The sequence below is a fragment of the Macrobrachium rosenbergii genome, chromosome 5 (assembly GCF_040412425.1).
Source record: "Macrobrachium rosenbergii isolate ZJJX-2024 chromosome 5, ASM4041242v1, whole genome shotgun sequence".
NCBI classification, from domain to species: Eukaryota; Metazoa; Arthropoda; class Malacostraca; order Decapoda; family Palaemonidae; genus Macrobrachium; species Macrobrachium rosenbergii.
Genome location: NC_089745.1, coordinates 20,073,514 through 20,089,324, shown reverse-complemented (window position 1 = coordinate 20,089,324; position 15,811 = coordinate 20,073,514). Strand labels below are relative to the sequence as shown.

The following is a 15,811-nucleotide window of genomic DNA, read 5'->3' as shown; positions in this document are numbered from 1 at the left end:
TGAATTACAGGGCCCCTTTGTTGTTTCTGTAAAATGAAGTATTTTAACGCATTACAAACAATTTCATTGGCCTGAGAGTGAAGATGTTGGCAGTGAAGAGATTTGTTTACCTTTGGCTATTCCTCGAGCTATCCATACTGTCCAGCGACACTGGCTGCTTTTTGATCGAGCTGTCCTTTTAAATGCCCTCGCTGACCATGTGTCAGTGAAACTGAGGTTTGGCAGCGGCAGCCAAAAATTATGCCATATCTCTTTGTTTTAATGAAAATAAACTAGGTTTGCACGGAAAATATGCAAAGTCAAATATGTTTTCGTTATTACCTTTAAATGACATTTTTTTTAATTTCACTTGAGCAGGGTCTAGCAAAGCAAAAATCTTAATCAAAACAATGAGACATTTGACACCGTATGAATTCTTGTTCTCCCCACCCTAGCGATCTTAGAGTTCTTGAAAGACTATAGTAGCAGAGCAACAATGAAAGAGAAAAATACTGCTAACTTAAATGTACATACAATATAGCTAAACCTGAAGAAGACCAATTTTCAAAATCTACTCAGAGATGTCTCTAAAATTATAAAAATAAAATTGTTTCTGATATAAACATCTTCATCCTTGCAGAATGGTAGTAACTGACATCCACTGCTGTGGCAAACAGCACAAGTATAAAAACTTCTAACAATTAAGAGATAAAATCTACAGCAATCATCAGAATATGTTGAAACTGACCATCTATGAAAAATCATGTGCCATGAGCATAACCAATTCTTTGACAGTAAGACGCAGTTGTCTACCTTATTACATAATGCTACATCTCCAGTAACTACCCAATTATTGGGCCTAGTTAAGCAAATCTCCCATCAGATACTCAAAGGTTCTGGTTACTACCACAAATCAGGAAGGAAAACCAACTGGATAATAGGGATTTTCAAACAAAGACAAACAAAAATCATCCACTTAACAATAAAGGTACTGTATAGCACATGAAGTCTGTCTTTAATTTTCATTTATTCCATGCAACCAAAATAATATTTGGGTGTTTCTTAAGGAAGGATGACTGTCAAATTAAAAGAGAAGTATTATACACATAACTTGAATATTTTCATAATTCTATTTGGCTGTAATATATTCTGATTTTAAAATTCTCTTAATAATTTCTTTTTACACTTAACCAGCTTCTTGCAGTAAACTGAACCCTACATACTAAATAATTAATTGAGGTTTATTATGAGATTTACCATTCAATTTATGATTAAAGTACTAAGTTCTCTAGATTTTGTGATTTCTTACTTTCTGTTGGTAACTGTATTTCCATAAGATTTTCTTTGCTCTATGGGGGGAATTTCATGCTATCTACCAAAATACTGCATCTATTAATAATGCATTTAAAAAAACCAGATTCCTCAGAATTATCATCTTGCAGAGAGAAGGTTAAAATCTCCTAAAAGCCAACTCTAATACATCTAGTAAACATTTAATTTTGCATTTCACCTATCTATGATTCTATTACTAGATGAAGACCCTAACTGGATTCAACTAGGTGGCATACACAGGGCCTCTTTAGTAACCAGAAACCACTTTGTTTTGTTCTTAGCCACTATCACTTCCTTGCCTGGTCATCTTCCTTATAATTAAATGAGGGTTGCACAAAATGACAAAATGGAACATATGATAAAAAAAGCCTCATAATCACCAAGGTGAATTACTGTATTGGGAAAAATTATATCTTAATGCTACTAGTGGCTGGACTAAAATATTGTTCTTGACTCTCAAAATTTCAAAAGAGTTTTTAAGATGTCACAATTAAACCTGGAGCTGATGGCCACATTTGATGCAAATGTTTCTCCTTCCTTGATCAATTCAGTTAATCCATTTTTGCTTATAAAGAAGCATGTGTTTCTCTTAGATTTTCATTAAACCAAAAAAGCAACCAAACATCAATTCCAATTTCTTCTTAACTGGTTAACATGCATTCCACCTAGACTTCAATTATACTGTACAAGCAACCACACATCATTTCCAATTTCTCCTTAATTGGTTAACAACTAATCAGTCCCAATCCTTAATTGGTTAACAACTAAACAATCCCAAGAAAAGGAAGAACCAAAAAAGGGAGAACGGAAGATGCAAAGGGTTTGACATTACTTTGAGGTAGCAACATAAACTTAGAGAAGATATCATCAGATCCAAGCTTCTATCTACAGACTAAAGGATCTGCAGTCTGAGGGGTGGAAGTTAAAGATACCTTAGTTCTGCATGAGCAGAAAGTATAACACAAACCAAGAAATCTAAAATGTAGAAACCACAAGAAATATTCTTTCTTTATTGGAGAATGTTTGTTGGCAACTAACCCATTTCATCTCATCAAAGAGACGAATTTGGTGAAATACTGAACAGGCTATTCCTAATGCAGAAATTACCAATAAAATAACAAAGTTAATTTGCTCTCAAGGCCTAAATGTCAGGGTTTATCTGAACATTATAAATGTCTAGTCATTTAAATCAGTTGCTCCTTCAAGATCACAATGTAGATTTGTCCTACTTTACAGACTGGTTTAAAAAAAAATAGACAGAAATTATCTAAATGAACTGACACACATAAAAGTTACTTTTAGCCTAATGTCTCTTTTTCTTTTATGCTAATGCTCAGCTCTAAAATACAGAAGAAAGGTTATGCATAAAAACTATTTTGCTATTATGATTTACATACTGAAAAAGGTAAAAGGGAAAGGAAGGACAGTATTTACCTTCAGGGCAAGTATAGACACAATCAGCTTCATCACTTGACACCCCTGTAGCATTTTCATCTTTGCAGTCGTTGTCACCATCACATTTAAAAACTATGGCTATGCATCGTCCATTGTCACACTGATGAGTCCCAGATGGGCAAGAACTTGATGCTGCAAAAATTTAGTGACAAAAGTATTAAAGCTGCCATTTTAGGTATTCAAGCAATATATAATAAGCAAAATTACAGACCCTCAACTTTAAGAAATGACAGAATGCTTTTGTTTGATTCTATGATGTATTTGTAATCATAAATAGTGTACCTGCAGAACATGGTTATTTTCAAGCAGCAGAGCATTACTTTGCCAACTCTAGTAAATCACTGGTAATGGATGTTTCCCAGTGACCACAGGGTGAGGGGTATTAAACACTGTAAGGGTCATACAACATAAAAATACTTCCAATACCTAAATCTGCTACATATTCAGAACGTAACTTACTAATTTTTCCAAAGAGTAAAGGCAATACTGTATTTTGCCTCTATTAACCATAGTTCTTGTGTTTTATTATATAAAGTGCATACTTCAATATCTGTCCCCTTTCTTCTGGTACAAATTACTTCAGTATCAAAAAATATTTTAAAGTCTTATCCCATTTCTGCATACTAATGTTAATAATATAATAATAATAATAGCCAATTTTAAAAAATGTTATGACAAAGATTTTAATTCTGAGAAACATTTCCATTCAATTTACTATCCTTTGTGACCTTTGGTATTTTCTCTTCACAGTTCTACTCATTTGCTACAATGCCTATAGAAGGGTGTGATTTTATTTTCATCTAACATGTTTTTGTTAATAAACTGCTTCATAATGGATTTCCACCCTTGTCTACTAAGGAAATCAATTAACTTAAAATAAAAGCGCTGCTAGTGACTAAATTTTATTTCAATAATGAAAATGTCATATCAAATTTGAGAAATTTGTACCTTATACAAAAGTAAATAAATTGTATACAGTATTTTTCTAACAATCAAACCCAGTCTTTACATATGGGATTAACTTTCAGTGCTGGATGTCCGGCTGTTAAACTTTTGCAGGTTGGTTATGGTAACAGTTACCGATGGTAGGGGTGGAAGCACAGCCCAACCAGTCGGTATACATTCAGTTGTGTAATTTACCTTTCGGCCCAGGTAAGAGAATGAGGGGTGGTAAGAGGTGGGCCCTTAACATAAAGACCTCAGGTTGTATGTTAGGAAAAATACAAATTACTTAAAAAAATTTGTAATTTGCCCCTACACGAATACAAACCCTTGGTCTTTACACATGGGAGACTTACTTTTGGAGGGAGGATTCCAGGTAAATCTCTGAAATGACTGGTAGTTCAGCTCACCTGGGTACTCTCTTCCTGATCATGAAACAGCAAAGGAAGGAGACCATAACTCTGATCCACTGAACAAGAGAGATGTTCAATCATCAGACTTCTGGGCATTTAGAATTAAAGGGATGTAATATCCTTGATTCGGAAAGGTTTGGATGAACCCACGGTGTCAGAGACTACAAAGCTAAGAATAACCAACTGGTTTACTCCTAGTCAGTCCTTCTCCCCCCTTGCTAGACAGAAGGAAGGATTTACATCTACTAATCCAAATAGTTAGATTATAGATAGGATACTTGCCAGTCCAGCACATGATGGCTCATTCACTGTTCCTATGCCCACTGGAAGAGGAAGGAAGACAGGAGTAAGGGAGGCCAGTCCCATATACACCTTCTCCTAGCAGGCGCACACCTTAGGCAAGATACAACCTGTCCCTCAAGAGCTGGGTGAACTAAATGACTTGTTGAGCATCCACCATAGGATCCAAGGAAAAGGAGTCCAAGGGCCTATGGGCAACATCCCAAGGTAAAAGGAGGTGAATGTGATCTGCAAGGTTACATTCCATCCTAGTACTGTATTCGATCAACAGATTCTTCCTGAATGCGATGGACAGACTGATGCCCCTGGCCTCGAAAGATCTGGTCCGAAAAGCACTGATGTCCACCAAGAAGTTGTGGGGTATGCTCATTTGATCATCTCACTAGTCAGAGAAATGACAATTTCGACATTGTTTCTCCACCAGCTCGAAGGTAACGAAAGAGTCATTAGCATTGGGTTGAAAGTCTAGTCTTTACGGAGGCAACATAGACATCATACTGTCATTGGCACCACAGGACCAAGGAAGTGGTATGATCCATCTCACTGACCACTTTTGAAACATGTAGAATGCTGAAAGGCATAAGTTTCCAGATGTAAATGGGTACCAAAGGTGCAAGAGGACAGAGCAGAACAGTGCCAATTTCAGTAAGTTGAGAAAGGACCATGATCAAGCTCCTTTAGAGGCTGAACGAGTCGAGAAATCAAGGTGTCAAGATCAACTGTACTTATCTCCTGACTTCAGCAAATAAATGGAATGACATCCATCTTGCTTGGGATGTATGGTTGGCCACTGCACTGAATGTTCTTCTGTCTGCTCGTGTACTTGCACTGCAATAGAGCAGATGAAAGGACACTAAGACCTTTTGTTGACCATGGCACTACCATGGTGTCATTGCTATCACACTGAGGAGTATCTATCTTGGATCTTGAGACTCCTGAAAATCTAAAAAGAACTGTGCTTAAGTCCCAAGAAAGGAAGTGTATGAAACTGCTGTCCTGGTCAACGTTCCTAGGAATGAAAAGTCTCTGGAGGAGGATAGTGTAACCATGGCACTACCTTGGTGTTGTTGCTATCACAGGAGTGTCTACTTGGCCACTGAGACTCCTCAAACTGTCATAAGAGCCACATAATACTCCCCTTGGGTTGTGGATCAACTGGTAATTACAGCAACAGCAGCTACTGCTTGCAACCAGCACTCCTCACATGTCAAAAGAAATCGAGCTCCTAGACACCGCTTCTTGACTGAGTAGAAACCAAACATAAGTTATTGGAACTTAGTTTTGAGGTATTGTTGATCTACCAGCAAATCAGGTAAAAAGACAGGAAGTTGCAAGCACAAGGCTTGAAGCATGGATGTGAAACCAAACTTGTCTGTCATACATCCATCATCTTGGAGCGTGTCTAGTTAACCGCTGTGTCAAGTGTACTACTGCAAACCTGTGCACCTGCACCATCAACTGAAAAGATGATAGGACACTACTACTACATATAATGAAGATTTGGAAAACATTTTTTTCAGGACGTGGGCATTTTTCAAATATCACTGTTTAAGCACCAAATTATTGCTTTCAGTGAATACTGTTGTCTCCTGATTACAAAGTCTTGTTCCATAAATCAGGCATTATGAAGTTAATGCAGCCTGTCATAGCATTTGTTTTACTGTTCTCTTAATAACATCTCTGCACATAATTTGTGAATATATGGTGGTGAATGAAGAGCTCTAAAGCTCTGAACCACAGCCTGGCTTTATAATAAAATATTTTAAAATCTTCAGTCCTTAACTGTTTAGTGCCGTTTCCCAGGTTCTGCAAAACAGATCACTCAAGAAAATATTTTTCTGACAGGGGAATGAGAGAATCCTTAACAAAAGGTTGACAAAATCAGTGTTTACTAAAGTCAGACAAAATCCATAGCAATTTGACAAAATCAATGTTTACTGCAGACAGACAAAATCCATACCATGAAGTTTAAACAATTTGTTATTACATTACAACAAAATCCATGCTGGGAGTGAGTGTAAACATTTTGTTTACAGCATGGAGAAAAATTCCATGTCAGGAGTGAGCGTAAATAATTTGTTTCCCGAATAAAGTTTCTCTCCACTGATCACCTACTGTGCACACTTAGGGATTAATCACCTTTATGATTTCTCTCCTTTACTGAAGTATCATTTGAAGGCTCCAAATAGAGATGGCATTGATAACAACTGTTTCTCCTATCATATAAAAGATGCTTTACCAAGTTTTTATCAAAATGAATGACAGTATTTGTGTTATGTTGACCATCCTCAATCCAAGCCCGTTTTATTAGTTTACGTGTCTGCTAACTGCATATTATCATTACTCTCTGAAATTAACAAAGGGTCAGCAGGCCAATGGGATTCCTTAGATGGAATATGTGATTTGGAAGCTTCTTCCCAAAAAGCATGTTACTCACACTACTATACTATGAAAGGGTCTGAAATAATTATACATTCTTCTTCAGGTCCCTTGATATCAGTATAATTTTCTTTCGTGTTACCATCTTAGCACTATTTTCGTATCTATAACCTATCAGAGTACATTTTCTTAATGGATTACAGCCATGTGTTTAGTTGTACTAAATCAAAATTCTGTGGGAAGTGTCCCAACACAGAACATCATCTTCAGTGTCTCCTCTAATAGTTAATACTTCTCTTCTAATAGTTGACACTAACACTGAATATTTCAGTTTCTTCTTCACCAATTCAAGACAATTTCGAAAAATATGCTACTCAAATTTACGTTAATTTAGACAGAGTAGAATAAACTGTTATAAAACTTCCAAACAACTGCATCAATGGCAGACATCCTTTTTTTCTAAGAGTTACTGATTGATCAATATAGGAAATTAGCATTACATCAACTTAAGTCACCAATGTCAAAAAATATGTTTACCTGCGTATATACAGTACAGTATTAAAATTCTGATAACCCTATCACTGCAAAAAAACTACATTTTTATATGCTGTCATACACATAATTACTCACACAAAAATCATATTATCTCATGTCATTAGAGGCAAAAATCTTAAGAAAGATGACCAGTCTTATCACTGAATCTGGAAAAACAGTTAGTTAAAAAGATTTTCTTGCCAAGTAACCCGGACTCAGGTTGGTTACTATGTTAATCCAGTCACTCATAGAAGAAATATTTCTTCAGATCAATGGAAAAGGATTATGGGTTGCCATCTACCACTTGACATTTACATCATTCCCCATCTCCACATAACTAAGAGCATTCCACCTTTAATATTATATCACCAGTCTACAAAGCCAGAATTAGTAATTCCTAGTATTTTTTTTATTAACACTACCAAATTTCTCATATCAGTACTGCCTGGAAATATCTATTCCTGTTTAGCAATTTGGAAAAAATACCTCAAGTATTGTTGAGAACAGTACAGGCAGTCCCTGGTTATCGGCAGCCTCGGTTACCGGCGATCCGGTTTTACGGCGTTTGTCTAGCAACAACGATAACCAGGTTATCGGCACTGATAACTGGTTATCGGCACTGATAACCGGTTATCGTCGCTGATCGCCTCTTATCGGCAGCGCTGATCACTGGTTATCGGCGCCACTAACCAGTTATCGGCGCCGCTAACCAGTTATCGGCGCCACTAACCAGGGATCAGTGCTATTATCGCTGATTTTCAGCTAGCAGCAATTTTCGGTTGTCGTCATGCCGTCGGGAACGGAACCCCGCCGATAACCGGGGACTGCCTGTATGTACAGGTGTTTTGATTAAAAGTACAGTATTCACCACACTACCTTTTCTTCTTCTTCTTCTTCATCCACACCACTACCTCTAGGGTAAGGGGTCAGTTGCCTTAATGCATCTTCTCTAATTACTTCTCTCAAAAGCATCTTCCTTCACTAAAATCTTCTCCAAATCCTCCCTCACTGTATGATGTCATCTAATCCTTTGTCTCTCTCCAAACTCTATCCCAATGGCCTCCACCTAAGTCCTCTTCACTCCTTCCTCCAAACTCATTGTTACCTCTAGCCCATGCCATCTCAATCTCGACATTAATCTTATTAGTCATCTTTACCACCCCAGAACTTATGACTCCTTTATTTTCCAGGCTCTCATGCAGTGAGATCACCAAAATCCACTTCACCATCCTCATTTCTGTTTGCTCTAGCTTCTGCTCCTCCATCCTCTTAATGCCCACATTTTTCAACATCATCACTGGTCTGATTATGGTTCAATAGTTTTTATTTTCATTTATTTATCCTTCCTTTGTCACACACTATCCCTACCACTTTCTCCTTATCCCCCAAGCTGCTTTTATCCTACCTTCAACCTCAGTTTCACATCCACCTGCATTTTCATTATAGCACAAACAACTAGAGATTTTCCCAATGACTGCACAATACTTCGTGAATCCCCATCATCATCATCATCATCATCACCCTTGCCATTGTCATGCAATAAAAAGGACCTCTGTTAAATTTTGCCTAGCATGTCTTTCCCGTGCTTTCAAATTCCACATATTTTCACTCATCTCTAGCTCCCATCTCATAGTTCTCATCCAAGTAGGAGTGGATCTTTCAATTATTATGGTGTTCACAGAAGCCCAAATGACACTATTACGTACTATTCTCTCTCTGGGGTGAAACGAAAGGCATGTCCAAGCTATAGTCTATCTTTCCTGCTTTACCATCTCATCTACATAAGGAACTTCCACAATTTCCTTTATGATATCCTTTCTCGCACTCTTTTGCCATCTGGCTCCAACAGTTCTTCAAACTTTATTCTCAAGGTGACAAAATATCATAGTTTCACTGTCATACCACGATTCCTGTCAATGTAGTAATACACACTGTAATAGGCTAGTCTACAATCTTATTTTCACATGCAATGACAAACTTTTTTACTTCTAAATCCTGCTTGATTTGTCTCATTGTTTTGTCTTTACTAAATTCCAACTTAAGGGACGATGTATAGGCAGTCCCCAGTTATCGGAGGGGTTCCATTTCTGACAGCGTGACGATAACCAAAAATCACCAACAACTGAAAATTGGCGATAATAGCGCCAATCCCTGGTTATTGGCGCCGATAACTGGGGATCAGCTCCAATAACTGGGAATCGGTGTTGAAAATCTGGTTATCGTCGTCGTTAGATGAGCCCCGTAAAACCAGATCGCGGATAACCAAGGCCGCCAATAACTGGGGACTGCCTGTACTAGGTATGACTATATCTAAATATCTGATGGACTCAATTTCACTGATCCTTTCTCAACCCAATGTTATTTCATCCCTTTATGCATACTCTCTCTCATTATTATTACTGTTTGCCTTAGATTTCTCTGAGGCACCATCTCTCCAAACATCTGATGTAATGTATTTGGCAAGCTTTGTAAATCTTGTGGAGTTTTGCCAATTAAGACAGCATCATCTGCATATTCCAAGTATATAAATTTTCTATCATTACCCAAATCTATATCTTCTCTTCCATCTCCGACCACTTCTTTATTGTAAATTCACCTGACAAGACTCCATCACCATTAACTTTGCATCTGGTTCATGTATGGATAATTTCAATTAACTTTCCATATTAAAAGGAATATCATAGTGACAAAAGGCTTATATATATCACTATGTGAACACTGTCAAATGCCTTCCTGTAACCAACAAAAGCCATCAGAATAGGATTCTTAAACTCCATACAATGTTGCAAAATATGTCTTTACATAAATTTGATTTGAAAAAGCATTTTATGTTTCTTCAGCATACCAAAGATGAACCCACTAAAAACTTTCATTCCAACTGATGTAAGTGGAGTGCTTCTATTGTTACTACAAGCCAGGTCACCTAAATTAAATTTTTCTTAAAGGGGTAATGTTGCAATGTATAACATAGACAGTTAATGTCTAGCAGTAAGCACTACATTCCACATCTAAGAAAAAAAAGTAAAATTCGATGTAAAAAACATAATGGTAATTTGCAATTACCATTAAACACTGATATAGCATTTTGATATTATGTGGAATGACCTAAATATTACAAAAATTGCTTCCTCAGAAAATTTTTTTTAAACAACTTTACAAATATGAAATATTTATAAAAAAAAAATCATTAATGTCAGCTGACTATGCATTACTTAAGATACCACTGGTGCCAATTTTTCAGTAATAAAAGGTATTCTCTTATCCCCTGGGCAAACTACTGTTTACTCAGGCAGAGAATGCTTTGAGCTACCAAATGCTGCAGTTAACCCCCGTCGACTAAAATTGTCTGTTGGGTGTCAAACGCCTAAAAAATTTCAACCTGTCAACTGTTGACTCAACCGAAATGGTCGTAATTGTAAGCTAAAACTCTTACATTCTAGTAATATTCAATCATGTACCTTCATTTTGCAACAAATTGGAAGTCTCTAGCACAATATTTCGATTTATGGTGAATTTTTTGAAAAAAACTTTTTCTTAAAATTTCAGAAATTCTTTCGTCATTTTGTCGTAATTTTTGCACTGTTTTATATTAGCCGTTACATAAAGTTTTATATGTGAAAATGTGCGCAATTTTATGTAAAATACTGCAAAATCAGTTTGAAATATTTTCATATAAACCACGATAACTGCCAAAATTTCAACCTTCAATCTACTTTTTCGACCGAAAATGGTCAAAAATGCAATTATAAGCTAAAACTCTTACATTCTAGTAATATGCAATCATTTACCTTCATTTTGCAACAAATTGGAATGAATTTTTTTGAAAAACTTTTTTTTCCAACATCCGCCAGAAATTCTTTAAATCACGTTGTCGTAATGTTTGCACCGCTTTATATTAGTCGTTACAAAAGTTTTATATATGAAAAATGTTCTGTAAAAAATCACGATAACTGCCAAAATTTCAACCTTCGCAACTTTAAAAAATGGTCAAAAACGCAATTATAAGCTAAAACTCTTACATTCTAGTAATATTCAATCAAGTACCTTCATTTTGCAACAAACTGGAAGTCTCTAGCACAATATTTCGATTTATTGTGAATTTCTGAAAAAAAAAGCTTTTTCCTTACGTCTGCGCTGCGGTAACTCGGCGAACATCTCAGAAATTCTTTAAATCGTTGTCGTAATGTTTGCATCGTTTACATTAGTCGTTACATAAACTTTTATATATGAAAATGTGCGCAATTTCATGTAGAATACAACTAAAAATAGCTCATGGTTGTAGCTTTTATCAGTTTTGAAATATTTTCATATAAATCACGATAACTGCCAATATTTCAACCTTCGGTCAACTTTAACTTGACCGAAATGGTCGAAAAACGCAATTGTAAGCTAAAACTCTTACATTCTAGTAATATTCAATCATTTACCTTCATTTTGCAATAAATTGGAAGTTTCTAGCACAATATTTCGATTTATGGTGAATTTTTAAAAAAACATTTTCCTTACGTCCGCGGTAACTCGGCGAACATCTCGGAAATTCTTTTGTCACGTTGTCGTAATATTTGCACCGTTTTATATTAGTCGTTACATAAAGTTTTATATATGAAAATGTGTGCAATTTCATGTACAATACAACAGAAAATAACTCATGGTTGTAGCTTTTATCAATTTTGAAATATATTCATATAAATCATGATAAATAGAAAAAAATCAACTTTCGGTCAACTTTAACTCGACCGAAATGGTCGAAAACTGCAATTGTAAGCTAAAACACTTACAGTCTAGTAATATTCAATCAATTAGCTTCATTTTTCAACAAACGGGAAGTCTCTAGCACAATATTTCGATTTATGGTGAATTTTTGAAAAAAAATTTTTTTACGTCCATGATTACTTAATTCATGCATCATTTTGTGATAATATTTTCTCTGTGTTGCTTTGATCGTTTTACAATTGTTATATACCAAAATCATCGCAATTTAGTGTACAATACAGAGAAAAAAAAAACAACCCGTTAGCTCTAACCGTTTTGCTCACAGCGCAATTTGTATAAAATTATATATGAAAATTTTTTTTTGCGCTGTCATATATTTCAATATTTATATATGATAATGATTTTTTTTCATTTCTGATGGTTGCATACTAAACTTCAGGCAATGATGAAAAAAGGAGCCACTAATGAACTCTTAATCTTAAAAACTAAGCGTGCTGTGATTTTTTGAAAAAAAACTTTTTTTCCGCTTCGGCGCTAGCTCCCGAACACCGTCGGCATACGGGAGACGTTTTTGTAAATAGAGGCTCGGCGTTTAAGGGTTAATCAATTAGGACACATGCAACTGATATTTTGGAACTAAGATTATCTTTTATATGAACTTTCTGCATGTATAATTAATAAGCATTAAAACATTTGTATCTGATTTTGCAACAAACTAAAAAAAAAAACTTCTACTACTCACTTCAACTACTACCAAACTCAATAAACATAAGTACTAGTAACCTCTTTACTTTTTGCTTACACTAAAGATACGAACCATTAACGTCTGAATTCCTGCACTGTTTCAGCTATCTTTTTTGCTTGAGCAAAAGCATAAATGTTTTGTTTTTTGGTACCTAATTTTCTATAGACTACATAATCACTGGAAGCAGGTGAGCTTTGATTGCAATGTAAACTCAATATGCAATGTCCTTTCTCGGAAATTATTATGACTGCTTACACACAGTAAGGTAGAGATATATGCCAAAACATTTATTACTTGAGAATGAACCACTACATCAATTTACAAAATAACAAACAGAAAAAATCATGAAACTATTGTTAAAAGCTAAACAATGAATATGAAATGAATATTGTAAGGCTTCATTATTCTTTAGTGATTGCTAGTTTTTTCTAGATATTTAGAATTAAATATAACAAAGGAAACTTGTTTTTTATGTCTCAAGATTCTTTACTGCTGAATTCTTATCACAAAAATATCTAGTGCCCAAAATTCTCAGGAAAAATCATTCCATGCCTGATTTGTCCTAGAAACAAGCTTCCAGCAAGCAGCCTGTTACCCTTAACATTTTTACCATGACAGCTGCAGACTTCCATCTTTCCTTCTCCCAATAATTGTATAGTAACAGTATAGTAAATAATTTTTGGCATCCAATCTGATACAACAGCCTTTGCTGAGTTGTCTCGCCTACTGCTTGTTGCCAAGCATACAGATTTTCATACCAAATAAGAAATTACTAATTGACACAGTCTAACATGATATACTTTCTGAAATCTAAAATATTACATAATCTGACAAATTCTTATTATCCAAATGAAATTACTGGCATTTATATCATTGAAGAAATGCATACATTCTAATAGTACAAACTCAAAGTCATTACTTTAACACAAGGTTCAATGTATGAGAAAGTCAATTTGTAAAAAATAAATAAATAAATAATAAAACAGATCAAAGATGGGAGTACCATCAAAAGTCACAGTAAAACATAAGTAAAGAATGGAAACGAAATTTATGGAATCTATGGCACATGAACATGTCACATTTAAATTGCACTGAAGCCTTTTTCACAAGTTTAAAATGCATACCACTGTTAGAAAGGCAGTTCAATTCTTTTACCTAAAAATATTTATTGGTACAAGGTAATTTAAGGATAACAATGTAAATCAGTATGCATGAGCACAAACTGGATACCAAGTCCTTTGCATTAATTCAAAAAGCTCGACACTAAGGACGACAATGGAAGTTTCCGCCTGAGATAGAATGTATCCAGTAGTTGTGCCTTTGGCATTTTGAACTAATATATTCTCATAATTCTCTTTTTTGGGTGAGCTCATAAGATCAGAGTTGAAAGCTAAAGAAAGAATAATTTAAGATTTCACGTTGGGGGATGAATGACAAGGAAATTGGAAATGAAATGGGTAAATGAAAGAAAGGTGATTCACTTATAATGAATCTAAAAGAAACAAGAACCATGATATGATGAATGTCATACAAGGTGGAGATTTGGTAAGAATTTGTAAAAACCAACTGTAACATAATGCAATTAGACAGTAATAACCATACCTTAAGGAATATTTGTTACCTATTATTAAGGTTTTCAATATTCTGAATGACTTTTCATGGCTGGTGGAATTTCTTTCTAACTAGACACTTATCCTTGAAATTTGTATTTGCTGAATTTCTCAGAAAATAAAAACCACTATGATATAAAATCAATTACTTTTTTATTTTTCTTCCAGTAGTCTGTGGAAATACAGAATAATGATGGCAAATTAAAATAGCTTTAATTATTGTATAGTCAGTAAAATAATTAACACTGAAGTTTACATGCACAAGATTTACCAGGTCTTTTCCTGACCAAAGTAAATAAGGATCCTGAATTTATGTTAGATTATCGTGAGCTTTATGTTGTTCTTAATTTAAACTGGTCCATCTCCTCTGTAAACCAAATCGTACAATCATTGGATACATTCTCCAAACTTATAAATTACCTCTATTCCTCATTATCTATTGCTCATGCAACTGACATAGGTCCATTACAGGGCACATCAGTATATAAATGTTCCCTCATCATCATAATTATTTCACATTAGATTTTCCCTTTGCAGTAGTGAGTATAACATCAAATGACTTCTTTCCGTTGTCTTCTATCTTGTGCAATTTCTGACTAAGTTTGTTCCTGGTCCAGGTCTTCATCTTTTCCTTTTCTCCCTGATTTTTTGGGTTGTCTAACTGGTCTTTCTACTGCCACTGCCTTGTCAACTACTTTTCTGTCTAATAGATTCTCACCCTCTCTTATATCTACAAGCACCTCAAAGCCATGTACTATAAAACAAAATGGTGCTAAGTCATCACAGATCACTGCCTATCAAAGAAAACTCTTATGTAACAAAACTTAGGCAATGTCTGAACTCTTTAAATATCATAGTCACTAATGATTTATCGAAAGGATAAAGCAGCACAATCATAATCCATCTCCTAAAAACTATGATCAATAACCAAATCAAATGGCAAATTAGATCAGTCTCTATATTTAGTAGAATGACACTTTATTATATAAGGAAAAGTGACTCCATTAATAGTTACTTCTTCCCAGTTAGGGTTGCATGTTCTTATCATTCAAAAACAGAAATAGCACAAAAAATTCATTAAATAACGATTTTAACCAACATTAAGGACAATATTAACAATGAGAACGATATATACACAGAACAGGGTGAAATCTGTTTTATATATAACTTACACAGGTACTGCTAGAGAACTGAAAATCAATTCCATATACAGGCAGTCCCTACTTACCAGCATTATCGGTTAGCACATTTCGGTGTTGTGGTGCTTGGCTAGCTATGTCGTTAACCAGATTTTTGGCACCGGTTTATCTGCATCACTAAGCGGTTTATCAGTGCTGATAACTGGTTAACGGCACTTTTAAGTGGTTTATTGGCGCTGTTGTTGCCAATTTTCGGTTATCAGCGATTTT

The 15,811-nt window shown here is 35.1% G+C and overlaps 1 protein-coding gene across 1 annotated transcript in view; it reads right to left on the bottom strand.

The window, feature by feature from the left end:
• Positions 1-15,811, bottom strand: part of LOC136838573 (low-density lipoprotein receptor-related protein 1-like) — a 496,729-nt gene that overhangs the window by 216,245 nt on the left and 264,673 nt on the right. Inside the window, 1 exon segment of the mRNA XM_067103732.1 lies at positions 2,746-2,898. Within this exon segment, the coding sequence (XP_066959833.1) occupies positions 2,746-2,898 (153 nt within the window).